Genomic DNA, 26,968 nt, shown 5'->3' with positions numbered 1-26,968 from the left:
CACTACAGCAGCTTCTTCCCATGTTGGGCAAGAAAGCATGGCTAGTAACGTTGGACCTCAAGGAGGCATACCTGCTTGTCCCTATCAGACACAGTTGCAGAAGATACCTCCGTTTCATTGCAGGTTGAACCCATTACCAATTCTCTGCACTGCCCTTTGGCTTATCCACTGCGCCCAGGGTCTTCACAAATGCCTGGCACCAGTAATTGCATACTGCAGACAAAGAGGAATTCAAGTATACCCATACCTGGACGACTGCCTCATCCAAGCAGAAAGCAAGGACATCCTCTTACAACATCTGGCTTTTGTAAAACATTGTCTAAGTTGCCTGGGGTACACAGTAAACGAAAAGAAATCAAAACTAGTACCCTCACAAAATATGACATTCCTGGGTGCCAGCTTGAATACAACGGCCCAGAAGGCTTATCTGACGCCAGACAAACAACTACAACTGACTCAATATTTCAAAACAATGGCAACAAAGACCCAACTCCTTGCAAGAAAAATTCTGCAGGCCTTGGGCTTCATGGCATCTTGCATACTACTAATACCATTTGCAAAGCTGCATATGAGGAAATTACAGTGGTACCTAAAAAGCGTATGGTCTCAACACAGCCACAGCTTGGACACAATGATATCTCTCATTCCCTGCCTACAACAAGAGTTTCTATGGTCGTCACAGGCATGTCACCTCAACAAGGGTCAGCCTTTCACCTTGCCCCCAGCCAGGCAAACTATGACAACAGATGCATCGGACTACGCCTGATGGGGCACACATGGCAGGACAGTGCGTTCAAGGCATATGGACTGCAGATCAAAGGAATCTGCACATCAATCAAAAAGAGATGCTAGCTGTACAGAATGCTCTGACAGCCTTCAAGAACCTATTACATCCAGGACAACTTACAATAAGGACGGACAACACCACAGTAATGTGGTACATAAACAAACAAGGGGGTACACACTCCTACCCTCTATGCAGGCAAGCAATGACCTTGTGGAACACAGCACTGGCTTACCAAGTTCAGTTACAAGCTCAATTCCTGCCAGGAAAAAAGAACACATTGGCAGACAACCTCAGCAGAAATATCATGGATCACCATGAGTGGAAACTGGATCCACAAGTATTTGCAATGATAACTCAAAAATGGGGCCTCCCAGACATAGACCTGTTTGTCAGCCCCCAAAACTATCAGCTAAGAAAATTTTGTACAAGGACACTTCACCATCAAGCTTGGAAAGTAGACACACTCTCATTCAGTTGGAAAAACCTGACAGTATATGCCTTCCCTCCATTGCCTCTTCTCACAAAGGTGCTTCTGAAAGTCAGAAAGGAGAGACCACGACTGATACTCATAGCCCCAGACTGGCCACGCCAGCACTGGTACCCACTATTAAGGAATATGGCCCAGGGTCCACCTTGGATTTTACCAAAAATTGCCCATTTGCTCACACAGCAAAACAATCAGATTCTACACAGCCAGCTCAAAACCTCAAATCTGGCTGCATGGCAAATCACCTAAGCATCCAGCCAGCTCCTCTTTCCCAAGCAGTTATGGATGTTATTCTGGAAGCTAGGAGGCCCAGCACCAGCAAGGCCTACTCGGACAAATGGAAAAGGTTTTGCGCCTGGAACCAAGCTAAAGGCCAAAATACACTTCAGCTTCACATGCCTCAGATTCTACAGTATTTAACTGAGATGTTGCACAAAGGACTTTTTTTTTTCTTCCATTAAAATCCACGCATCAGCTATTTCAGCCCACTACAACACGGATCCACCCTTATTTTCACATCCACTTCTAAGGCAGTTCCTCAGAGGGGCAAAAAACATTAGGCCCCCCAGGAGTGCACCTACACCAACATGGGACCTCAATTTTGTTCTGGAAAAACGTACGCTATCTCCCTTTGAACCAGCTTTCTCTGCTGATCTACAGTTTATATTATGGAAGACTGCCCTGCTGCTAGCAATAACTTCAGCCAGAAGAGTCTCAGAGCTGCAGGCACTAATGGCAGTGGAACCTTTCCTCATTTTCCATCAAGACAGAGTTTCTCTACGAACTAATCCTTCCTTCATGCCTAAGGTGGTTTCCAGTGTGGCTTTAAGTCAAACCATCCACTTACCCACCTTCTTCCCAAATCCACAGAACAAAGGAGAAAGACTCCTGCATTCCTTGGACATTCACAGGCAACTTCGTTACTACTTGGATAAAACTAAGGTTTTCAGAAAATCTGACCAGCTCTTTGTATCCTATTCTACAGCTTCGTAAGGGAAGGCTATATCAAAACAAACCATTTCCAAATGGATAGGACATTGCATTCGTTTTTGCTATACCCATCATGGAAAACCAGTTCCTGCTACCATAAGGCCCCACTCTACCAGGGCAACAGCTACATCTACAGCCTTCCTCAGGGGGGTTCCAACCAAGGAGATTCTGGAAGCTGCAACTTGGAGTTCAGTACACACCTTTACCAAACATTATCACTTACCACTTTACTCTAAGACTAGAGCTGGCTTCACCACTGCAGTTCTGCAGGGCCTTCTAGCCTCCTCTAACCCTCTTTGACTTTTCCACCCATGCTTAGCTTTGGGATTCTACCCAAGTGTAATGACTGCAGCAGGGTAACACGATGAACATAGTGCAGCTTTGTACCTACCATAAATGGAGATGTTCGAGTGTACACCCTGCTGCAGTCCAGGTTACCCTCCCTCCATCCCCTCTGATCTAACTGGCTAAATCTTTACAATACCTTTCTGATGTATTTGCTTATAGCTGGAGGGATTTTGTGTTTGTGCTAAATTTTCTTAAATTGGTACTAATTACTGACCACCTTTTTGGGGGCACCTGACATCTGGGGCAAGAAAAACTGAAGAAAATGGTGTTGGATGCATTATATATACCCCTGGCACACTGACGTCAGGGAAGAAGTGACAGCAACCGACGCCGGACCAAGACTTTGGAATTCCGGCCGACTGCGGGACCGCCTGACGACAGGATAACCCAAGTGTGATGACTGAAGCAGGGTGTACACTCAAACATCTACATTTATGGTAGGTACAAAACTGTACTTTCTTGGCTTTGGATAGTGTGTTTTTTTTTTACCTGTTCAGCTGTGATTACAGGAACTTTGCATTCTTCCGGTATGGATGCCCTTTAGGGGGTGAAAGGGGGATAAAGTTAGTACTGACCCATCTGCCAGGATGTTGACAGTATCAGTTGGCTCTGTATATTTAGTGCGATTGTGCTGTAACTCAGAGCAGATCTGAGTGTTGCCATTGAGATTCTTGACATAGCTGTAGAATGCTTTGTGGTTGTCTTTAGAATCAGTGGCGATTTTGTTTTCGTAACTAGCTTTGGAGGATTTTATGAGGGATCTCAGCTTTTTACTGAGGCTGACCAGGAAGTTCCTCCAATCATGGGATTTTACTCTTTTTTGCAACAGTTTCTTTCTTCTTGTTTATGCCAAGGGACCACCAGATTGACTTCCTTTTTTTTTTGGAGGATAGCATCTTGGTTCTGTTAGGGGTTGCACGATCCATGCACTCGTGTAAGTGCTTATAAAGTGCATTTGGATTCAGCAGTCCTACCTCTATTGTTCATCTGTATGAGTGTCGTGAAGTTTGCCACTTCTGTCTTAAGAAATGTGAAATTGGCTTTGGAGAAATGTGGTTTCCCTAATAGTGGGTGGAGGCAGGATGTGGATGTCTAGGGTGATTAGCTTGTGGTCGGATATGACCAGTGAGGAATTGACCTCTGGTGTGGAACACCAGTTGCCCATGTTGGTAATGACCAGATCTAGGATATTGCTGCCCTGGGTAAGGGTGTGGATAAGTTGATTCAAGGCATTGAAATTTATGAATTCCAGAAAACGTTGAGCAAAAGAGTTGGTACATGAGTAGTTTTTCCAGTTAATGGTGGGGTAGTTGAAATCGCCCATTATTAGGGTGTTAGGTTGTACCCTAATATTTTCCAGTGTATCAAGAAATGAAGAGTGGGAATCCTGGGCATGGTGGGGGATCTGTAGCAAGCTACAATTTGGATTGCGGTCTTGCCCAGAGTTAGTTGCACTTGGATAATCTCGGATGCATTATGCTGAGCAACCAGCCTGGAGGTGTGGATATGAATATGGACACGCCTCCGCCTTTAGTGTTTCGGTCAAGGTTAGGTGGCCAAAAGGTGTGGTATGAATTTTAGTCTGGTAATGCAGGGGTGCTCTCTGGAACCTTGAACCAGGTCTTTGTCACTGCACAGATGTCGATGTTCTCCATTTTAAGGAGTGCCTCGAGTGAGTGCATTTTGAAGTTTAGACTTCTAGCATTGAGTAGCATTACCCTCAGATTTTGCTTGCTTGTACCTGTTAGGATGGTGAGTTTGTCATTTGAACCTTGCCTGAAAAGGGCACTATAGGGGTGTCAAGAGCCTTAGCCAGTATCTGGAATCCCAAGGGCTACAGGTGCAGGCCATCTCTGGCAAAGCATCGTGATCTGTCGATCATGTCATCCCAGGCAGACAGATACTGGATCCCCTTAGAATGACACCAGTAGCTTAGCCAATTGTTGAAGTCAATCATTTTGTCCTTGTACTGTGGTAACATTCTGGCTGATGGCAGGATGCTACTCAGGGCTATGGTCATACCTGACTGGGCTATAAGATCGGACAGCTCCTTCATGTCTCCTTTCATGTAGTCCAGGGAGGTACGTCTCAGGTCATTCACACCAACATGGACAATGACAGTCATATTTGTACTTTTTGTGGAGTGACCTGAGTGCATGCATTATGTGGTGGATCCTGGCACCCGACAGGCAGCTGACAGTAATTTTCTCCTTGTTTAGCCTGGTGAGTGGAACATCAGTGTGCCTGACTATAGAGTTACCTATGACTAGAGTGCTGGGTACATTGTTATGCCTTATGGGCTGTGGTTGAGTGGCACACTGAGTTTGTGGGCTGTGTGTCATTTGGGTTTTGTCGGGGGGTGGAGGTTGCTTGTGTTTCTGCTTTGGAGGTCCCTGATGCTTGGGCAGGTTTTTATTGAGATCCTCCGCGAATGTAGGTATGTGTTTTGTGTTTCTGTGTGTGTGTGTTTTGGTGGTGTAGGTTTTGAGGGACTATGTGATGAGTGAGGTGTGGTGCAAGTGTTTTCCCTCTCCTCTTGACTGTCTAGTCCAGTCTTGGGAGAAGAGAGCTTTACTTCCAGTTTGGCTGTATAAGTGCATCTCTCACAGGTTGTAGTGTTGGGTGGTAGGAGGAGTGGGTTGTCTGTGTACATGAAACAATTGCTGCATTGCTGCAAGATGCCCAGATTCATCAGGTAGACAGGAGAAAACACCGGGAGCTGACCCTTAGACATGCCTGGATAGGTGCTTATTTATTAAGTACTGAAGCCTGTTTTCCTCTAGACAAGTGTAAGTTGAATGCTGTAGTAATTTGTAGCTTACTTAGTGCTTGGAACCAGTTCTGAGCAAATGCTGAACTCAAAGAAACAGATTTAAGTGCTAAAACTAAAAAACTGGCTAGTTGTAAGGGAAAATTTGAAGAGCAGACTTTATGAAGCCAGGAATAGTTTAACCCTAGCTAAGCGGTGGGGGCTTAGAAGCTTACAAACAGTCCTGGATACAGCAAATCTGTATCTGGACTACACTACTTACAGGAAAGGCAGGAAACAAGCTTAGAATTTTTTTTTTTTTTTTTGTAAAGTGGAAAGGGAGTAAGGAGTAGCAGAAGATAACTCAAGGTTAAGAACTAAGTGGGTTGGCCTACCCGAATGTTCTCCCTGTGTTAGGTAGAATGAGGTAATGACACTAAACTGGGAGGAGTGTCCCAGATCAAATTTACAGTAGGGGCTGGCAACTGCAAAGCCACCAAGTATCAGAACAAACAAACCCAAACAGGTGCTTAACAAATGTAGAACATTTCCAGTTAATACATCACACACAGTGAAACTAGTTAGAAAAGTATGCAGCAGACAATAAAAGTGCTATAAATAACTTGTAAAAATAAGCAAAAAACAGGATACTTAATGTTATATATCGCAGATCAGGGTTTGCTCAGTGTCCTTCCTCCGATTAGCTCAGTGTGAAATGGCAGAAACACTCAAGTAACTTCTTAGGTAACAGAAAGTTGAAACCTGAAACAGCTTTAAAAAAAGCTCTAAAGAACCAGTGAGGTGCTTACTCCAAGCCGTAGTCCAGGTAACCCCGATCAGCCAATGACCATAAACACTCCCCTCTCACTGAAATTCAAGAATGGCTTTGGCTAAACTAAGATGACCTGGAACATGTGCTCAGACACACAGCCTCTACAAACAAACAATTAGGCCCAAAATGCAAGCCTGAATATGAACAATGCTACAACTACCCACACTACTTGTCTGGGAGACAGGTTCAGTCTCTGACTTCAGATGCTGCACAAGTGGTCTTCAAGCTTGCCAGTGACACTGAGAATTTTCAAGGAATCATAGAAGCCTTACTGCAGTCTTTTTTTTTTTTTTTTATCCCCAAGTGACTTTCAGGTTTACAAACTTACTTTCCCTCTTTCCCCTTCCAGGGCAATGCATGGATGCTGTGAGCCAGAATTGTCCCTGTTTTTTCTGTATGATTTTTTTCCCCTTTTCCACTGTTCCTGAAGTTTATACAGAAAGCCAAAGCAGCAGGTCCAATGTCATTCCTGTATCTTCCTTTTGGCATGGACAGCTGTGCTCCTGCCATTGTGGTCTTATCTTCTGGAGAAACCTGTTCGCTTTTGACCTTTCAAGAGCCATGTACAGCCACCCACCCACTCAAGAGTTCTCACCTGGACATTCACTCCCTCAGTCTAACCACTTCCAGTAATGTTCAGGGATACTACCTATCCTCCCAAGGCCATCCAAATCCTTACCTATAGCCAGAGTCCAAACACTAGTGATTCTTGTAAAGGGAATTTGCATAGGTTTACAGTATGGGCAGCCATTAGGGGCTTAGGCACTTTCTCACCTTTTCCATTCGTTCTAATTTCTTTGTCTCATATCTTTGATTCCAGGTCTCAACTATTCATTGATCAAAGTGCACCTGTCAGCCATACTCATATTTCAGCAGGGCTTCAGTAACATTTCTATGGCATCTCTTACAGTGTACAAGTCTTTTCTTAGAGACCTTTTCTATACTAGGCCTCCATTAAGGAGTCCACCTTCTCCATGGAGCCAGAATTTTGTACTTGATAAGCTACCCTTGCCCCCTTCTGAACTAGTTACTTCTGCAGATCTGAAGTACTTCTCCTGAAAGACTCTCCTTTTGGTTGCAATTACATCAGCTAGAAGCATACCCATATTTCAGGCCATATTCATTGACTCCCCTTACCTGATAGTTCACAACATTATCCTTTCTGTATGAACAAACCCATCCTTTATTCCAAAGGTAGCATTCTAAATTAACTTTAATAAATCTGTTAATCTTCTCGTCTTTATTCCGAATTATTCCAGTGAATGGGAATATCAGTTGCATTAACTAAACATCTTCAGACAATTGAGATTTTACTTAAATAGATGATTGTGTTTTCTGAACTGTTTAGTTCTTTCCTTTGCACAAAACAAGTTGGGAAAGAAATTCTCTAAACTGACAGTGGCAAGATGGTTTCACTAATTGCATCACATTTTAAGAAAAATATTAACAGCTTACCCTTCCTCCAGAGAATTGTTCTACTAAATGCATAGCTACCTCTAATATCTTCCTCACTAATGCTTCCATAAATAGTATCTTACAGCTATGACATGGGCTTCTCTGCATACTTTAAGAAGACACTACAAGTTAGATGTAGTGCCCAGGGAGTAGTCTTCATTGGGGGCTGCCATACTGCATGTGATTCATTCTTGACTGCCCAAGAAGAAGAGGCAGAGGAAGGGGATGACTATGTAAAGGAGGTAAGGGATATGGCAGAATATTAGGGAAGGACAGAAAGAAGAGAAAGTAGGTTTTAAGAATTAAACAGGATTCTGATAATGGTGAGTGTAAATCTTTGGATGCAAGTTTTCGTATGCTCAAAAGGAATCTGTCTCTGTGAGAGAGGTCAGACAATTCAAGTTCAGATGTCAGCTTGAGTGCTGCAAGAGCCATGTGAGGGAGAGTAGGCATGAGCAGATAATACCCAATCGGCCATCCTGGGGGAGGGACTGGTGGTTTCTGTCAGCTGATCACTAATGTGCAGCTGGAGGCTTGCATGGTATTAGAAAGGCCAAAACCAAGGATGTGGACATGGCAATCCCAAGCCACTGATTGCAGCCCACATAAACATGCAGGCAGTAGTATGCATATGTGCAAGGAAAATGTAGATTGCCCTACTATTGCCATAGTTGCTCACATCAGCTCATTCTCAGAATATCAGGTAGGTGCAAACCTTTTCCATCGTTGCTGGGTGATAACTACTCTAAAATATATGAACCCATCTTTCACTTGCATGCTGGGGTTACTCAGTGCAGTGGAACTAATGGGCCTAATAGTGATAGGGGAGGCACATCAGGCATATGGCTGACTTGGACAGTTTGAAGAATGCAAAAAGGTTACGGTTTGGAGTGCAAGACTTAGTAGCTCTTGTAGAAGTGACAAGTGTGCTTTTAGGTAAAATATTGTCAAAACTGTCTCTGAATTGCTCAGCTGTTTCTACAAAACTTATAAAAAGAGATCACTGGACTGTTTTGATTTGCAAGGTACAATATATATATATATATATATATATATATATATATATATATATATATATATGTGTGTGTATATATATATATATATATATATATATATGGTTTATTATCATTTATGCGAATGACAGTCTGACTGCATGGATTATGCCAAATGTCAGATTGTCATTTACAGAATGCATATAGATATATATATATATATATATATATATATATATGGTTTATTATCATTTGTGCGAACGACAATCTGAAGGCACGTATTATGCCAAATGTCAGATTGTCATTTACAGAATGCTACGTGTATTGCAAAGTCATTCGCATAAGTGTGTTTGACAAACTGTACGGAGATTGTGAGGTATGGAAATTCATCCGTATCCCCACTATAGCATAATCTTGGAGTTGGAATAAATTGTTAGCAGGGGGTGGGGAGAGTGCAGCCCCTCGCAGGGCAAGTGCAGGGGGGCTTGCCCCCCCCTGCAAAGACGTGATATGTTGTATAGGAGTTTTATTTACACAAGCTCCTATACAGATATCATGTGATGTTTTCAAAGACAATGTCAACTCTGCTTAGTCAACATTGTAATACGGTCGAGTTTCTGGTTTCGATGGTTTAATTAGAAATTGCGAATGGCAATTGTTTTGCCTTTCGCAATTTTGATAGTAAACCTGTATGTATATATAAATATATATATATATGTGTGTGTATGTGTCTACTTTAGATAACTGAAATACCACTTACCCGACTTTTAAATCCCTGAGACAGAAGCACTGAAAATCCAGTTAAATGAATATGTACATCACCGACAAAAAACTACAGGTAAATAACCATTTTCCTGCACCACACCAAAACACGAAAACTTAACCATATGAAATCCACCCATGTGGGGGGGGGGGGCTTGACCCCCTCACACCCCCCTTTGTGTAATGTAATTTTGGACTGATGATAGTTACAAAGCAAATATGTATGATGCAGAATGTGTGTAAATGGAAAAAAATGTTATGGTTTCTTTTCTTTTCTATTAATGTATGTTTGCCTATCTATGACTTAAGTGATAACTTACTACAGATGTTTAAAAAAACACTTAGATGTCCTTTCAAGATTCATCAAGTACAAAATAAATCTGAAAATAAAGCCATCTTTTCTTTATTACCATACCACTTCTATGTCTGAACTTCTGAGTCCCTTATTTTTTTTGCCAGTGTCTCAAAATATAAATCAAATAGCCATGGGAAAATACAACACCCTTGCCTAGTTCCTCTTATCAAACACAACTTATTACTTATTGGAGAGGAACCCATAGGGATCAGGTTAGGGAGGACTGACAAAAAGGTAAAGATGAATTGTTGCACTGCAGAGTTCCAAGAAAGAATGAACATGCAAGTCCCTGCCAGACAACTGAATATTGCATATGAGGATGAATGTTCATAGGCTGGTACTAGGCTGTCTGCCCTAGGGCCTATTCAAGCCTAGCCATAACAATTCCCTGGCTATTTCTTCCCACAATATTTACTTCCCTGGACCCCTGACTAGCAGGGCAACTGACTTGATCCCCGGGCTGAATTTCCTATCATTAAGGTTTCTTTTGAAGATGGCCAAAGAGGCGATGTATTGACATCTTGTGTCTTCCTGTTCCTGGCGAAGAAATTTTGATGTGCTTTCTAGATCATGCTTTATTAATTTTAATATATTTATTTATTTATAGTTAAATTAATTGGACCAGGCAGGTCCTTTGGCAGACACGACCTTGAGTTTACAATAATAGTATTAGGCTTTCTTGGCAAGTTATCCATGCAGACTTAGTGCTATAAATGCACAGATACAGATATGTAGTAATATTTAGGTTGCCAGTCAAAGTTTATTTATGCATAGACATTTGAGTAGTCTAGGATGAAGTCAGATCCCTAGATAATACTGCCTGTGCAACAGTAGTTAGCCTTTTGTCGAAGAAACAGCTTGAGCTGAGGTGAGACAGTGTTAAGGATTTGGTGCAATCTGATTTCAGTAGACTATGAGTTTCACAGTGATGGACCTCTAGCACAGAATGTATTACTAGTGATTGCTTGAAAGCTGTGATGAATTAGGAGAGAGACATCCAATGAATCTGCTGACTTCCACATTTGTGTACACTGTTTCACTAGAGGCAGATGTTGCAGTGTTCTGCAGTAGCCTAAATAAAATAATGTATAGATTAATGTGTGTAGTAGAAGGTTAGTCACCCAACCTTCTTTATTTTATAGCAGTGATATTGCCTTTTGTGTGCTCCCATAATAAGTCTGCAGATGTCGTCACCTCTGGAAAGAGGACACTGACTTAGGGAGACTAACATCATCAGCAAAAGCCAAATAAATAACTTTGTTATACAGTTTCTGTAGCCTTTGTTAGTTATGTATGTAGGTAGCCCTGATGACTCACTCTCTTCAAAAAGAATTTGGATAAATGGACTGAGAACTGTAAATTCACTCCCGGGGTACTGCCCATGTCTCTTATGGACAGACGCAGTTTGTAAAATAACTCAGGTCTCCAACACCAAAATATCCACTACCCTGATACTACCCTATCCCATATTTGGGAAATTGATATATAATGCTGTCATATCGTGGGTATTATTGGCTAGGCTTGTAAAGGTTCTTGTGTCATTAGCCTAGTAATCACCTATGAACCTATGACTAAAAGGGCATATTTTGGAATCAATATAATAGGTCCTTATTCTTTGTCAGCATGTTGCTCACACTGTAGCAGGTATGAAAATGGTAGAGAGTTTTCTGCCTACTTAAGCATGCATGATGTGAGGGCTAGGTAAAGTTCAAGATATACATCCAGGTACTTATAGATCTGAATATTTCCTAATAGTTTGCCATCAGGATCAGTAATGCACCATTTCTTCTTGAGCAAACTGAGAGATTATTACATACCAAGTGACTATGTCATAAGCGTAAAGAAGCTTGTTTCTAATGTCAAGAAAGATGTTCCAGTACTTGCATGCAAAAAAGCAGTTGTCCTGGGACTGACTGCAAAAGGCAGTGGCCTGAGGACTGAGCCTTGGAGAACTTCACATGTTAAGAGAAGTTGGGCTTGTTGCCTTTCCACAACAATAATTGCTAAGAGGGTAGTCTGTAACCAATTACACGGAAGAGGAACTGAGACCATAGGTTGACAGCTCATCGACCAGGAGGGCAAGCCCACTGAATCAAAGGCCTTAGGGATGTGTAGACTGCATTTTATTATTTAGCTTCCTTGGTGAGGTACATGCCCTTTCCTGAAGCTGCGGCAACAGACTGAGAGTAGATCTTATTATTCAGTGCAAGTCCTTAACTGTAAGGCTGGAGTATTCTCCAGAATCTTGGCCATTTTTGAGAAGAGGTCAGTTTGCCTATAGGATGCTGGTAGGTCAGAGTTGGGTTTTGTGATACGAGTTATAGTACAAGGTTTCCACCACTCAAGGGCTATAAGAGAGGCTAGAGAACAACTGATAATGTTTTATATGAATGGTAATAAAGGTGTTCCATACCCCCAATTGTTTTAGGGTAAAGGCCATCTGATCTTGCAGTGTCAAAGCCATGAAGCCATCTGTTTTGTTTTTATTTTGCATAGTCTCAGAAGCTGAAGTTGGAAGAGAAACCAAAGATGTTCTCTGAACTATGCTCAGCATGCCTAAGAGGTTGTTGGCTGCTGCTGCATTCTTCCTTTTCACAAGATAATACTTTGATATTAGCCAGCGAATATGTACAAGTGATCAGTGGTGTATCCTCCATAATGATGGCAACAATGGTGTATTTCATGAGTTGACACAAGGATCCAGTCAGGTGGGCTTTCCTCACCATCATTTTGGTCTCTTATGTTACATAGTTTGCTGTGCCATTTCTGCTAACTCTCTTATGGTATCTGAAGACCGGTCTGACAAGAGCTTCCATTCAGTGTTTAAATTTCCCATAATCACAAGTTCATTTTAATGTAGTGTGCAACTCAGCAAGCCTCTGCACTGGTTTTCCAGCAGCATTGTGAATATTGTGTGAGGTATTATAAAGAAAAGCTAGGATAATTCCGTTTGATGTAGTTTTGCTCTACTAAGGTAAGGACAGATTTTGTTTATGCTGAGTATAGGTGGCACACAGGGAAATATTCCATGAAGGCTTTTTAGATGTTCAGCTTTTTATGAGGCATATACATATGTTTTTTCATTCAAACAAAGCAGCTCCAGTTCAAACAAAAAAATTGTGTGTTGGTTATCTGCAGTTTAAGTTCATTGGTTGCTAAGCTATCTAAACACTACATCTTTCTGATTACTTGTTATGCAGATACACTAATTATACAGTCTTAAGTTAATGTGAAAAAACAGTGATTTTAGCAATAGGATAAATGATTTTCAATTTACAGTTAAATGTAATCTGGCTTACTGCCAGCATGCTCCCTGGGATACTTTCCACATGAGCACAAGTTTTTCACAATTGTCAGCAAAGAATGAATATGAAGTGTTCAGTCTAAATTGGTGCACACACTGCATGGAAGCTATCACAGGCTTTTAAGTTGCAGCTGTGAGTTTCAAATATTTGCTTGAGTTCTTGTTTCCACATTATTAACTTCCATACATCTTGCTGGCATCTGGATAGGTTTGTCATGCGGCAGAACATTTATAAAATGAACTGAACTACGTGCAGGCAGATGTCAGTCTTCCAGGCTGATCTGGGAAGCATTCAGACATTGCTTGGTGGGAGGTTTAACTTCTGTGCTGTGGGCATCATCCAGAAACCCAGCAACAAGGGTGAGAGTACCTTGTGCTATCTTATGTTCTCTTGTTTCCACTGAAGTTAATTGTTTTCTATATCACTTAAATTTGCCTGTTGTTTACGTGGTAGATCTGAAGTTGGTTAAGTAACCTATTTGGAGTTTTTTGTAGAGATCATTGATTTTTGTTTTAGTTTACAAAGGTGCTCTGTCTCTAATAATGTACACAGAAAAGGTTAATGTATTTTTTATGAAAGAGTTTCCCTTAATTATTAACTATTTGCAGCACCTTTTTTTAAGGGAAAGCCACTATGTTGATGCATATGAGCACTCTGAGGTTTTCTGCGGGGAAAAAAAATGTGTGTTAAATAGAACCAAAATCTTAGGGTATTTTTGTGAACTTTGTAAGCTCCTGGTTTTGGGGAGAAGAATGTCTGCCACTACCTTACTATGACAGCTTATGTATAAATATAGACATTCTTATCTTCCTCCCCAGAGATTTGGAAAATGCAAATAGAGTATTCTAAATAACATAATCATAAAAAGATGGCGAAACCAAAAAAATAACTGATGATAGTGGTGTTAGAGTGGAACATGTACCCATGGCTTTAGAGATTCAGCCATTTTATCTTGGTCAGGTCTCTGCCTTTGCTGCAGAGAGTTGGACTGCCCCTTCTTCCTGACCCAGGAGCTTTTCTTTTCTATGCCTTCAGTCCCAATTTAAGGACTAATAGAAGCTCATAGTAAGGAGAAACGTTTAGATAATATGACAGCTACTGCCAAAAATAAGGCTATGTTGATTAGGTTCATAGGTAGGTACTAGGCTATCGGCCCTGGGACCTATATAAGCCTAGCCAAAAAGGTTCCCTGGCTTTCGCCACCCAAGAAAATTATTTTCCTGTGACCCTGTCAAGCAGTGCTGCAGAAGTGATCCCCGGGGTGATTTAGACAACATGACAGTTGTTGCCAAAAATAAGGCCACGTTGTTGTATGAGTCTCTTGCCTCTGGTTCGAAGTTCAATTTTAACTGCAGTACTTGTTTGACTTGCTGTTCTCTGCTTGAGTATTGCTGATCTTTCTCTGGATTTGATTTTGAGTTGAAGTTATTCATTTAAGGTTTGGTTACTTTTTTATCTTTTTCTTGTATTGCATCTTGTTTTAAGTTTTTTGTTCTTTTGGAGTTTTAAGAGGTCTTGGCCAGGGTCAGTTAGAAAAGTTAGAAAATAATTAATTTGCAGTCAGTGAATCATATCTAGCTAGTTAGTGGGAGGAGCTAAGAAATAGCACTGCTCATTTAACTAAAAATATTTAGAGGCACTTTAGTTGTAGAGCTTGTTTGACTTGCTGTTCTCTGCCAGCTGTTGCTGATCTGTGTCTGCATTTGATTTTGAATTAAAGTTGTTCATTTAAGGTTTGGTTACTTCTGTTTTTTTTTCAGTCTTTTTCTCATATTGCATTTTGTTTTAAGTTTTTTTATTTTTCCCACCCACTTGCTCTACCGCTGTTGTACTCTTAAACTTGGAGGCTTTTGAGTTGCCCTCCCCTACTATAAATCTGATTTTGGATACTCCTCCCAGTCCCATCTTGTCAGCTCATTCTACTGAGTGCCAAGAGATCAGCTGGGAATGCCCACCTACTTAGTCTCTTAAACTTAAATTATCTTCTATTCCCTCCTTTCCCACTTAAAAGTGCACTTTATTCAGCTGCTTTTACTGTATCTATGCGTTTCTTCCTAGTTTAGCTTTTTGCTGCATAATCTTAGTATTCAGTTTCATTTAATCTGCTGCATTTATTACTGCTTGTTAGTAGCCTGAAGGAGAGGCAGCTTATACCCTTTTAAGCTGGGAATTGCTGGTTAAAGGTTTATTGTTTTTGCTATTCTAAATGTATCTTATTTCTGGTTTAAGCGCTTGGTCTTCAGACCAGTTATTTTACATTAAGAAGGTTTGTGGTCTACACTCTAGTGGGAGGAGAGAGTAGCTTGCACCCTTCTGAGCTGGAAATTGCTGGTGAAGGCTTATTGTGGCTGTTGTTCTAAGTGTCTTTGTCCTGATTAAAGCACTTGGACCCCAAACCAGTTATTTTACATTAGGAAGGTTTGTGGTGTACACTCCTGTGGGAGGACAGGGTAGGCTTCACCCTTCTGTACTAGGAATTGCTGGTGTAGTCTTATTGTGCCTGTAATTTTAAGTGTATTTGCTCTGGTCTGTGGTCTGCACTCTTATGGGTATTACTGTGTAGACATTTTTTTAACTACTAGAACATCCTGTTTGCTCATAGCTGAGCAGTGCTCATCAAGTTGCTTGTCTTACTGACTTATTCAATATTTAAGTTTTCTTCACTCCTCCCTAATAGATTAGTGGCCATGAATGTGCACTTCCCAACTCTCTCTGTGGCTAGTCTGGGTGAGATGAGTATTCTTAGGCATTGTAGCAATTGCTTCATGTACACTGACAACACATTTATTCTTAAATAAAACATAGTGTATGAGAGAGGTGTAAATATACTTTTAACGCTGGGGTCAAAACTCTCGCATACAACCAGAATCAGTCCTGTAGAGGTTGTCAGTGACACCTGCACCTCTGCTACTGCACAGGGTAAAGACCCTGCACATAGAACTACTTGTGCTGAGGCACTTACAGGTAACCAACCTTAAATACTAAGATCTGCACAGTACAGTCAAAGAAAGGGTCTTCAGCCATCACATAAACACTCCATTAAAACACCACCCACAACTACACATAATAACACTGTATCCAGTGCCTCCACTGCTAAGCCATTAAGGCAAACCAGCACACAGCCAAATTTCCTAGTCATGGGTGATTCTGTAGTAAGGCACACCAATGTACACCTGACCAGACTACGTAAGGAGAGAGAGTCACAGTTAGCTGCCTTTCTCTGGCTAGGATCCATCAAGTTACACAGGCACTCAGGTCATGGACCCACAGCTACCAGTATGACTCTATCATAGTCCATGTGGGTGTTAATGACGTACCTCCCTTGGCTATATGAAGCGAGACATGATCGAGCTCACTGATTATGTGTCTCAGGCAGGTATGAGTCTAGTAGTAAGCAGCAATACTACCTTCTCCAAGGATGATGCCATGTTACCAACAGAAAATTATTGATTTTAACAATTGGCTTGGCTTCTGGTGTCAGTCCGGGGGGGGGGGGTATAATATTTCACGGCCTGGGAGGACATGGTTAATAGACCAGGCTGTTGTAAAAGGGGATGGTCTGCACTTACCCCTCTAGGCTTTCAGATATTGGCAAAGATCTTTTCCACCCCATAGTACCTTTTGCAGGCAATGCCAAACTGATAAACCTACCTACTTACTGAACCTATGAAGGAATATCTGAAGGTGGTACGGCTCAGTGCTAGACGTTTTAAGAACAAATTCCCCTCCCTGCAAGCCTTCCTCTCCCTGGAGAATGTAGACATATGTGTAGTAACGGAGACGTGGTTTAAAGTCACTGAAAGTACCAAAGCAATACAAGGTTGTAGTGCCGTTCACATTCACAACTTTAGACCAGCTATTGCACAGGAAGAAACTAAAGGTGGAGGAGTGCCAGTCTATATTAAGGCCCATCTCACCATAAACAGGGTGTCATACCATACCCTTGGAACATATAGGTCCCACTCCATGCAGGAAACCCATACTACCTATCTCAGTGTACTAGAGTTCCCTCACTGTTTAACTCAGTATGATAATTATGGGGAATCTCAACTACACATCGATAGATTGAGATTGCTAAACCACTTCTAATGCACAAGCCCATTGATTCCTAAACTTTGTTAATATCAGCATCCTGGAACAGTTGGTCCATTCTCCTACCAGGGATACAAACATCCTTGACCTTGTACTCATGAACATGGGAGACCAATGTTCCTCACCCAATGTAAGTTTGTTCGTCAGATCCAACATAAGGTAGTATTACTTGAAATAAAAATTAAATACAGGAATCCAGCGAAACCAAAAACCTTTAGGAACTACTCCAAGGCTAACCTCTCTTTACTGTGCAACACCTTGGCTAAATTCCAAGCCCCTAAACCCAGTAAACACCATAGAATACACTGAGCTATTTATAAAATCTCTGTACAGTCATATTTATAGTTGTATAGAGTGAGCTGTGCCCACTCATGTTAACAATAAGACAAACTCAAAAGACAAGCCACTCTGGTGCAATCACAGTATCAATCAGTTATACAACAAAATAAAAAATTTTGGCCAAGTGTAGGAGGAGCAAAGCCATGCATGATAAAAGCTCCCTGAGCAATCTAAACAGGCAGCTAAGAGGGTTAATACTTCAGAGGTTAAATTTGAAGAAAGTGTATCTTGTCATGCAAAGAACAACCTCAAAGATTTCTACAGCTGTGTCTGTAACCTCAAAGTAAATGCACAGCAATGCACAGAACTTATTGTAAATGGCATGACCCACACTGAACCAGAGGCAGTTGCCAAACATTTGGCTGGCGGGTTCAGTTAAAATTTCTCCCCCATCTCCCTCTGTGATAGTCCAGAGGAGATACCACATAACACAATCCCCTCAACCATTACAAGGGAACAGGTCATCAGTGCACTTTCCAAGACAAGAAATACTGCATCAGTGGCCCCTGATAACATCTCAGGATATTTAATAAATAGCATGAATCATGACCCCTGTGGTCCACTTGAATCACTTTTCAACTGGAGCCTTCAGTCAGGCTTTGTGCCCAAGGAATGGAAGATGGCTACAGTCATTCCCCTGCACAAAGGAGGTCCAACCTCTGATCCAGGTAACTACAGGGCAATAAGTCTTACCAGCCTCATATGTAAGGCCATGGAAAGAATCATCATGGACACGATAATTGAGGACATAACCTGCAAATTCAGGACCCATCACAGTTTGGATTTGTTAAAGGAAGGTCATGGCTATTAAACCTGGTGGGCTTTTTTGTTAGGGTCACCAAAGCGCTGGATGAGGGTAAGTCTGTGCACACATCTTACCTAATCTGGCCAAGGCGTTTGATACAATATCCCACTCAGACATTGTAGACAAGCTCACTAATTTTGGTATAAACCCTTTTATCACCCTCTGTATAGCCAGCTGGCTCACTGATAGGACTCAGGAGGCTAGAGTAGCTGAGGCCACCCCCACCAAGAGGCCGGTCACTAGCAGAGTCCCCCAGGGCTTGGTACTGAGCTCACTCTCTCTTTCTTGGCATCTATTTCTCTGAATTGGAAGCAAATGCTGAAGGTTTATGGCTGACTAAGTTTGCAGATTATTGCAAGATGAAGGTTATCATTGACTCCCCTGCAGACACTAGCATTCTTCAAGAAGGTTTGTCTTTGACTAACAAATGGTTCCAAAGGCATGGTCTTAAACTCAGTGCTAAGAAATTCATGCTTGTACCCTTTGGGAAGTCAACCATCTGGCTAATTACCATGTTGATAATGCAGCCCTAAGAGTCAGCCGAGTGGTCAGGGATCTGAGTACATACATAGATAGTAGCCTTACTTTTGTCCACCATGTGGCCACAGTGGTGAGGAAATCCTTTTATGTTGCACAACTTACAAGTAAGGACATCGCATCTAGGTCCAAAGAGGTCATTATCCCACTGTAGTCTGCCCTTACCAGACCAGTCACAGTGTACAGTGCTCCCTTTGTTAGGTACCTGACCAGGCATTTGCAGTAAACTAGAAATAAACTAGAGTGACCTCAAAGGTTACTTACAAAAAGAATACAAGGCGTAACAAACCTGCATTATGCAGAGCATCTTAAAGCCCTTTCCCTATAGCTCAGTCTCCTATAGATTGCAGAGGGGTGATCTATGCCTGGCTTACAAAGCATCTGCCAACCCCACACTTATGACCCTATTACTTATTTGTAAGTCAAAGAGTACAAGAAATACAAGGCTTAAGGACCTAAATTTTGTCTATGACTTAAACAGAACATGCTAAAGAGACATCTTCTAGAGACCGCCTCTCGTATGGAACAGGCTTCACATCCATATGAAGCCGAATTCATCTGTTATCCAGTTTAAGCACAGCCCAGACAAGTGGATGGGGAATAGGAGAGGAATACGAAATTTACACTGGGCCTGGCACCCATTTCCCTTATGGACAGCGGTAGCTTATAAATGCCTAGCCCTCAATGTCTTATTTGGATACAGGACTTCACTATTCTTTTGAGAAAAATTTGTTAGTCTTAGAAATGTGTACCGGGTCATTAGCCTAGTAACAGTATATGAATCTATGAAGTTTTACATTATGGGGAAAGTCACTCTGTTCAGATAGGGAGTACGCCTGGTCACCGAAGGCAGCTTTGGCAAATGTGAAATGATCAAAGTACATTCTCTGAAACTACATTCATCAACAGTGGAGTTTGCCCCCATTCTTGTGTGACCTTGGAGTTGGTGTGTGTGTGGGTTTGGGTGTGTGTGTAGATAGATAAATAGATAGATATGTATGTAAGTTGAGGGGAGCTTGCACCTTGATCCTCTGTAAAAAAAACAAAAACAAAAAAAAAAAAAAAAAAAAACTTCCCTTGGATGTTCACTGAAGGTACTTTTCACATTCACCAAAACTGCCTTCAGTGAGTAGACATGAATTCACAAGATATTTGTTAGTAGGAGACTCAAAGGAGTGAGCCTCTAGGATGTACTAGCCTAACAAAAGGGACTTCCTGTGCTCCTCCATGTGAGGCTGGACTTCTGGCCACTGTGCTTCCTCCAAATAGTAGTCTGGTGTCAGTACATTGCACGTCAAATTCCTGTCCATTATCGCTTATTAAGGAAGAATGCATGATACCAGGGTGCTGGAGGCCAGGATGCTATCCAAGCAGATGCCAGACACATGGATACCCGAGGCATTTACAGGCAAATTTAATTATAAGTACTTTGTAGAAAAGTTATTTGCTATAATCTGGTGATTTGTTTAGATGGTTGCTGCTGAGCTAGGGCTTTCTATTTCACAGGCAAGGGCAAGCAGGTAAAGGCCACTACCCCAACAGATGTATTTCCCCCAGATTATATAAAGCTGATTATGAATAGTCCCATTTCCTCATGCTTCCTACTTGAGGATGTCATCTTGTTTTAAGATTCTGTAAAGTCATTATAAACTGCAAATCGCAATGATGACCATTAAGCTGTTTCCTTGTGTCATGTATTAGGGTGGCCTGTTAGTATCCATTTATGGCTATCAATTTATTTTGTTGGCAGGATAATCAAAACATACAGATTAATATCTAAATCAGTCCAACCTGAAATGTATGTGTGAGAGCTGTAAGTGATCAATAAAACAAGGTAACATGGTACAGACTACATCATGTCAAGCAGCGTACAGATGTCATTAACTTGGGTGCCATCAGTACAAGAAAACATGACTTCAGGATCACAGTCCCTGTGCTGCTTATACCTTTACCTTACTAAATCAGAATCCTCAGTATCGTAGAAAGGAAACAAATAATACAATGTCAGATGTTTACTTTAAAATGTAAACAAGTATGAAAAATTGAATGAAGCCACTAACATTTTTGGCAGCAAGCACCTTGTTCCTTTCTGGCCTTTGTTTTGCATGGGCAAAAGGAAATAGAGTACCAATAGATGCATCTCTTCAGCCATTTTGTGGATTATTATGATCTGTAGCTTTTCTTCACATCTTTTGTTTGTCCTAAGTTTGCAGTGTATTGAGGTAGAGAAGGTGTTGCAAAAATGTAGGGAAGTGTTGCTGCCATTTGTGGAAGTTTGGGCTGAATATTAACCTTTTCTTTGTTTTGCCTGTCTGCATGCTCACACAAACCCATACATATTGCAAAGTATATAGTAAAACATGCAGTCTCATCAACAGAAAATGTCCACATGCAGATGTCTGCATTGTTCAGGCAAAAAGTCCAGATTTACACAGCTTCTGGTTCAGCAAAAACACATTTATTTCACTTTGCAAATGAACCTGGTTCATACCCACAGTGTCCAACTCTAGGCCCCCAATTAATGCAGTCTCGCTAGATCTTCCCATTCTAGGCAACTGAAGACATTCTTCCTTCCAGGTAATCCCTATTCAGGCATAAGGACCCATCTTCAGTTTAGGCATACCAACAGTCTCATTTCCAACATCAGTGTTTTGGAGCTTCTCACTTGAGACGTCAACAAATCTTTAGCAGATCTGGTACATGGGATAACGAGCCATCATCTTGAAATTACTGAATCTGCCATGATTATTAAAAGCTCTCCTTTTAGACTTGGTCTGATAATGACCCGTTAACCAAACATGCAGAAATTTCTCATCTTGTCCGATTCATAGTATTACTACCTGACTGCTTTTAAAGAAAGAGTATTATTACTTTTTACAGCATCATTAGCAATGACAAAATCAAAGACTGAGTGGCTGTACCATATCAATACCATCAATGATAATTGTCTAAATGTTATTCTTTAGCTGCTAGCGTCCACATCTGAAAACAGTTAACCCTTTCGGTCTGAGGACACTAAAGCATGCTGCTGTCAATAACTTTTTGAAAATACTCAGGAATGTAGTATAGTCATGGTGTTTGTTTATGGGAGCACATCTACTCCTCCATCTCTGTCAGCTTCATTTCCTATGTTTGTGTACTTGGAGCCACAGTATGAAGTTAAGATTTTGCTTGATGTAGACCTTTTTTACCTCACTGATACAGATTCTTTCTTTGAGGAAGATGCTTTTGACTTTATCATATAATTTTAAATGGCGTTAGTACATTACATTAGAAGTACACATTTTAAGAATTATTTGTGCTGTACTGTATTCCAGTTTCCTACTGTTGATAATCCATTTTTATAATGGTGTTATTTTTAGTCCAACAGGCAACCTGCTAAACTGAATTTACTTACCTGCCAAGTGAAACCAAATACAGAAGAAAAAAAGTGCTTTGACTTAATATCACGTATGTAACATTCTTTTTTCTGTTGTTTAAAATCATGAGATCTACATAATGCTAAGCAATATTTTTGTTTTACAAACTTCAGGCAGTGGTTGTTGATTTAAATGTTTGATAAATGTCAGCGCATTCTATTAATTTTAAATGTGAATCTGATTCTTATTTATCTAGACAATAACATTGTTTTGAAATGTCAGATGCTAATAATCTAAAAACAATTTGAAAAGGCAAAGAGTATTAGTCACCCTTCTTGGAAGTTCATTTTTATGCAGTATACATACATACATACATACATTTTTATTACTAGAAAGTAGAGACTGTGAATAAGTAACCATTTACAAAAAAATTGTTTGTTCAAGAAATGTAATAAATAAGGTTTTAGCTTTGGAAGTAAATTCTTTTTATTGCAGTTCATGAACAAGAACTGAATTTTGTTTTGATTGGCTGCCCGATTATACTGCTGTTTGGTAAATGGTAGAGGAATTCCTGAAGTGAGCAGAGACAGAGACAGTTGTATGGTTAAAAGATAAGCAGTATAGTTAAAAAAAAAAAAAAAAAAAAAAAGGAACAATGAATGGTGTTAAAAGATTCTGGCGTCTGATTGGTTGACTTGATATCTGCAAAGTTTTGGAAGATTGCATTTGGTTAAGACTGAATACCTGGTGTTATGATAGCACAGGCATCCCTATGCCAGACTGCATTAACAAACCAGGCTGTTGTTAACGTATCCATTTTCAAGCCATCAGGGAAAAAAAGAAGACTGCATTCTTCCTCTTCTTTGTTTTCTGTACATGGTGGTAGTGACAGTATTGATAGTCAGAGAGGAAAGGACCTGAAAATGATCTCCAGTTGCCTCATTTTTCAAAGTCTGAGTCCTTCTCATGTGTCCTCTTCACTTTATGCATTTGACTTATTTAACATGAAGATCAAGCACGTATCTCAACTCCCTATTTTTGTCCTTTTTTGATATTTTGCAAGATTTTAACAGATGGGAGTTGGTTTCTAAGACTTGATGGATGTCTTTATTTTATTATTTATCTGGCATTTATTAACCGGGTTAGCCAACTGGGCAGCAGAGCCCATTTTCAGTGGAGACCTCAGGAGAAAGGTTCCTCAGAATCATAAATACAAAAACAAAACATCATACAATATTAACATGCAAGTGTATATACACAGGAGAAACAGAATACAACTTATAAATGAACATGTTACAAAACAAGAGTAATACTGAGGGTTTAAACAGCTGTGGTACATATTAAGTATATAAAATATAAAAAGTTAGAGTCAATCTAACAATTACCATCAGAGAGAAATTCAGGGTTGGTAGAACATCATAAAGACCTTAAATGAGTAGTTGTCTTAAAGTGTCAGAGCTGAGACAGGAAGAGGGAAGAGAAGCTGGAGTAGTGGTAGGTGGGAGTGGGGCAAGGACAGGTCCAAGAATAAGTCCTTTAGAAGTTTTTTGAAGTTAAGGAAGTTGCCGTTTGTTCTTGGAGAAATGGGAAGTTTGTTCCAGGCACTGGCGACAGAGTGGCTGTATAAAAGTTTGCCAATATTTTTATTGGTCTTATAGATGTCTAAGAGGTATAGGTCTGTGCTGCGTAGGTTACGCTTAGGAGAGTAGGGAATGATGAGGTCCGTGAGGGCAGGACAGCAGGAGGATTGATTTAAGATAGTGTGTGTGTGAGGTGGATTTGGGGAAGAAGGAGTTGGTTATGTAGCTTAAGCCATTGTAGATTTTTTAAAGCTGTGCAGTGGTAAGAGAGATAGGGAAGGTTGGCAGTGAATCTGGCTATTTTGTTGTAGGTGGTTTTAAGTTTAGCTAATAGATTGGATTGAATATTGGTGAGAATAGGGGCTGCATAAAGTAAGGTTGGGAGAAGGAAAGTCTGTGCTAGAGAATGCTTGGCATTAATAGTGAGGTATTTTTTATGTCTCCATAAGAGACCAAGTTTTTGGTGGGTACCTTTTGATGAGTAAGAGCAAGGAGGTGTGGAAGGTTATCAGAGCACGAGATAATAGTGGAGTCGTCTGTGTATTGTATTAGTAAGGAGTTTGGACAAGAAGTGTGTAGGTTATTTGTAAAGATATCAAAAAGGGAGAGGTCCAAGGACTGACCCTTGGGGGACATCTGTTTGGATTAGGAGGAAGAGGGAGGATTCGGGAAACCATCTGACAGATTGGAGATCTATGGAGATGTGACTGGAGAACCATAGTATAGTAGAAGAGGAGAAGTTAAGGGAAGAAAGTTTTGAGAGCAGTAGGGTATGGAAAACATTGAAGGCCTTAGATAGGTCAAGGAAGAGGCATGAAACTAGTATGTTATTGTCCAGAGCTTTGGCGATATTATGTATAAATGAAATAAGAGCTGTAGAGGTGCTGTGGTGAGGACGGAAACCATGTTGGGTGGGAGTTAACAGTTTGTTTTTGTATGATGCGTTTGAGAAGCTGGTTGTTAATACATTTTTCTAGAAATTTGGATAAGGGGGATAGTATAATGATAGGTCTGTAGTTGGTTTCTTCAACTGAATTGCAGCCTTTGTGGAGGGGTATAGCATAGGATTTTCTCCAGATGTCAGGGACTGTGTTCTCTTGAATTGACCTGTTTATTAATATGGAGACTGGATGTGCAACAAAGTTAACTGCAAGTTTGAGGACTAGAGGAGGAAGAGATTCTTTTGAGAATCTCATGCAGAATAAATTCCCAACCTCCAGTTCCAATAAAAGCAGACTGTATCTGCTTCTTGAAGACCTAGAGCACTTTTCTAACCATCCACCAGCAAATTATGTTTTCTTAGCATGACTGGTGTAGCAGCCTAGGTCCTAATCATTAGTGGCATATCATGAGAAACTTACCTAGGAATGCAGAGAGTGTGCACAAAGCAATATTTTCAGGCAATATTAGAAAGCACTGACAAGACTGATATGAAAGTAGTTATGTACTTGTTCATCTGCGTCACGAACAAGGTTGGCCACTTATGTGCTAATTAATAGTGACATAAAGTGAAAAGAATGCCTGAAGAGGCAGTAAGTTGGCAGAAAACATTACTTTCACAAAGCACAAGAAAACACTGTCATGACTAGTCTAAAATCAGTTTAAACATTTTTTCCCATTCTACGTCACCAACAGGACTGTCTGCCTCTGCATTCGACTTTTAATAAGACTGACACTACACACAGAACACACTGACAACTACAGCACAGGCTTCCAAGGCTTACAGTGTTATCATTGTTTGATGGATGTATTTCATGGTATATGGTTTTGGAACATCTAAATACTATGTCCAGCGTACACATGGTTAAACATTAAACATGTTTCTTCATCTCTGTCGCAGAAATTACAAGTAGTGGTATACTGCACTTTTACAGAATAATCAAGGTTAAAAGTCGTTTTTGAGCACTTCTGCCTAGGTTTCATGCATTGCTACCTTCTCCTGACAAACTAAAATCAGAGCAGATGACTTCAAAATGAGATGGTAACCAAAAAAGTTACATATACTGTACTGAAGAATGAAACAACTAAATTATTTGTCTATTTACCTTACTTGTATAACAAATGTAGCTAATTTAATAAGGAAAGACACTCCATCTTTTCCTGTCTAAAATATGTCTGTGTTCTGGGTTCATGGACTGATCAGTTACTTTAATCAAATAGTAGTGTGACTGTAGGAAATACAGTATTTACAGCTTTTTATATACTTCCATAGTCATCATCTTCATCTTCAGCCTTATTTGGGCTGTCACAGACAGCTGTCCTGACTGTGCGAATACCACCTTGTCTGCAGAGGGAACCCTCAACATTCTGTCACAATAAAGTTTGTTCATGGCAAGGACTCATTTTGGAAATTTCCCTGGTTGACGATAGAATACCAGATGGGAAACCCTGGATGTTTACTTTGTAGTACTTTACTGTTGTCGAATAAGAGTTGCACTCATCTCAGTTTTAGGAGAAATACTGTGTGTTGTTTATGGGCTCTGCAGTGTTTCACAAGGTTGTTTGAAATCACATATATGTTGTTCATAAATGAAGTGCAACAAAACTTTGATTGAATTGCAGTGTTGTAGCCAGGAATGTACAAACTGTGCACAATACAATCTTACTGCACACCCCCCCCCCCCAATGAACAGTGTAAATCATGTCATGGCACTGCAGTGGAAAGTATATCCGTTTTGCAACTCTCGCAAAAGCAAAAATATTATACAGCATGCGGTAGTGCTGTAATGCACATCAGACATCTTCCTGATGGGCATTGCCTTATTGGTTGGGCTACATTAACTTCTCGGTAACATCACACCAATTGAGTTTTGGTCACAATGTTGTATTAATAGGTCTGTGTGCTACATCACAGTAACCAGTCTCAGAGTTCCACTCTTATCAATCCTAATATTCAGTACCATTCTTGTCTATCACATTTTGGCCATCAGTTGTAAAGGTTCATTCACACAAATTCCAGTATGTAGCATTGAAATGTGTTAGTGTTGTACCTTTGCCTCTGGCCCGCTGGAGGTTCATTCACACCAGTGACATCCATTCTTTGCACTCAGAAAGTCACAAACAGTGCTCTTACACAGTACCACAGCCAAAGTAAAATATTATAAAAAATGCCCAGTTTACATTTCAGCAGTTAAAACAAGCCAAGCTGGGCCAATGCAAACACTGCACTCTCCCACGCTATTGTTATCAGAGTA

The 26,968-nt window shown here is 40.6% G+C and overlaps 1 protein-coding gene across 4 annotated transcripts in view; it reads left to right on the top strand.

Moving 5' to 3' along the window:
- Positions 1-26,968, top strand: part of ASAP1 (ArfGAP with SH3 domain, ankyrin repeat and PH domain 1) — a 2,547,392-nt gene that overhangs the window by 1,689,693 nt on the left and 830,731 nt on the right. For all 4 annotated transcript variants that reach the window (XM_044067036.1, XM_044067034.1, XM_044067035.1 and 1 more), the window contains one exon: positions 22,198-22,285. In XM_044067036.1, the coding sequence (XP_043922971.1) occupies positions 22,198-22,285 (88 nt within the window). The remainder of the gene's footprint in view (positions 1-22,197; positions 22,286-26,968) is intronic.

Source organism: Protopterus annectens, chromosome 3.part1, assembly GCF_019279795.1.
Source record: "Protopterus annectens isolate FY-2018-M chromosome 3.part1, PAN1.0, whole genome shotgun sequence".
NCBI classification, from domain to species: domain Eukaryota; kingdom Metazoa; phylum Chordata; order Ceratodontiformes; family Protopteridae; genus Protopterus; species Protopterus annectens.
This window is presented reverse-complemented; position numbering and strand designations above follow the sequence as displayed.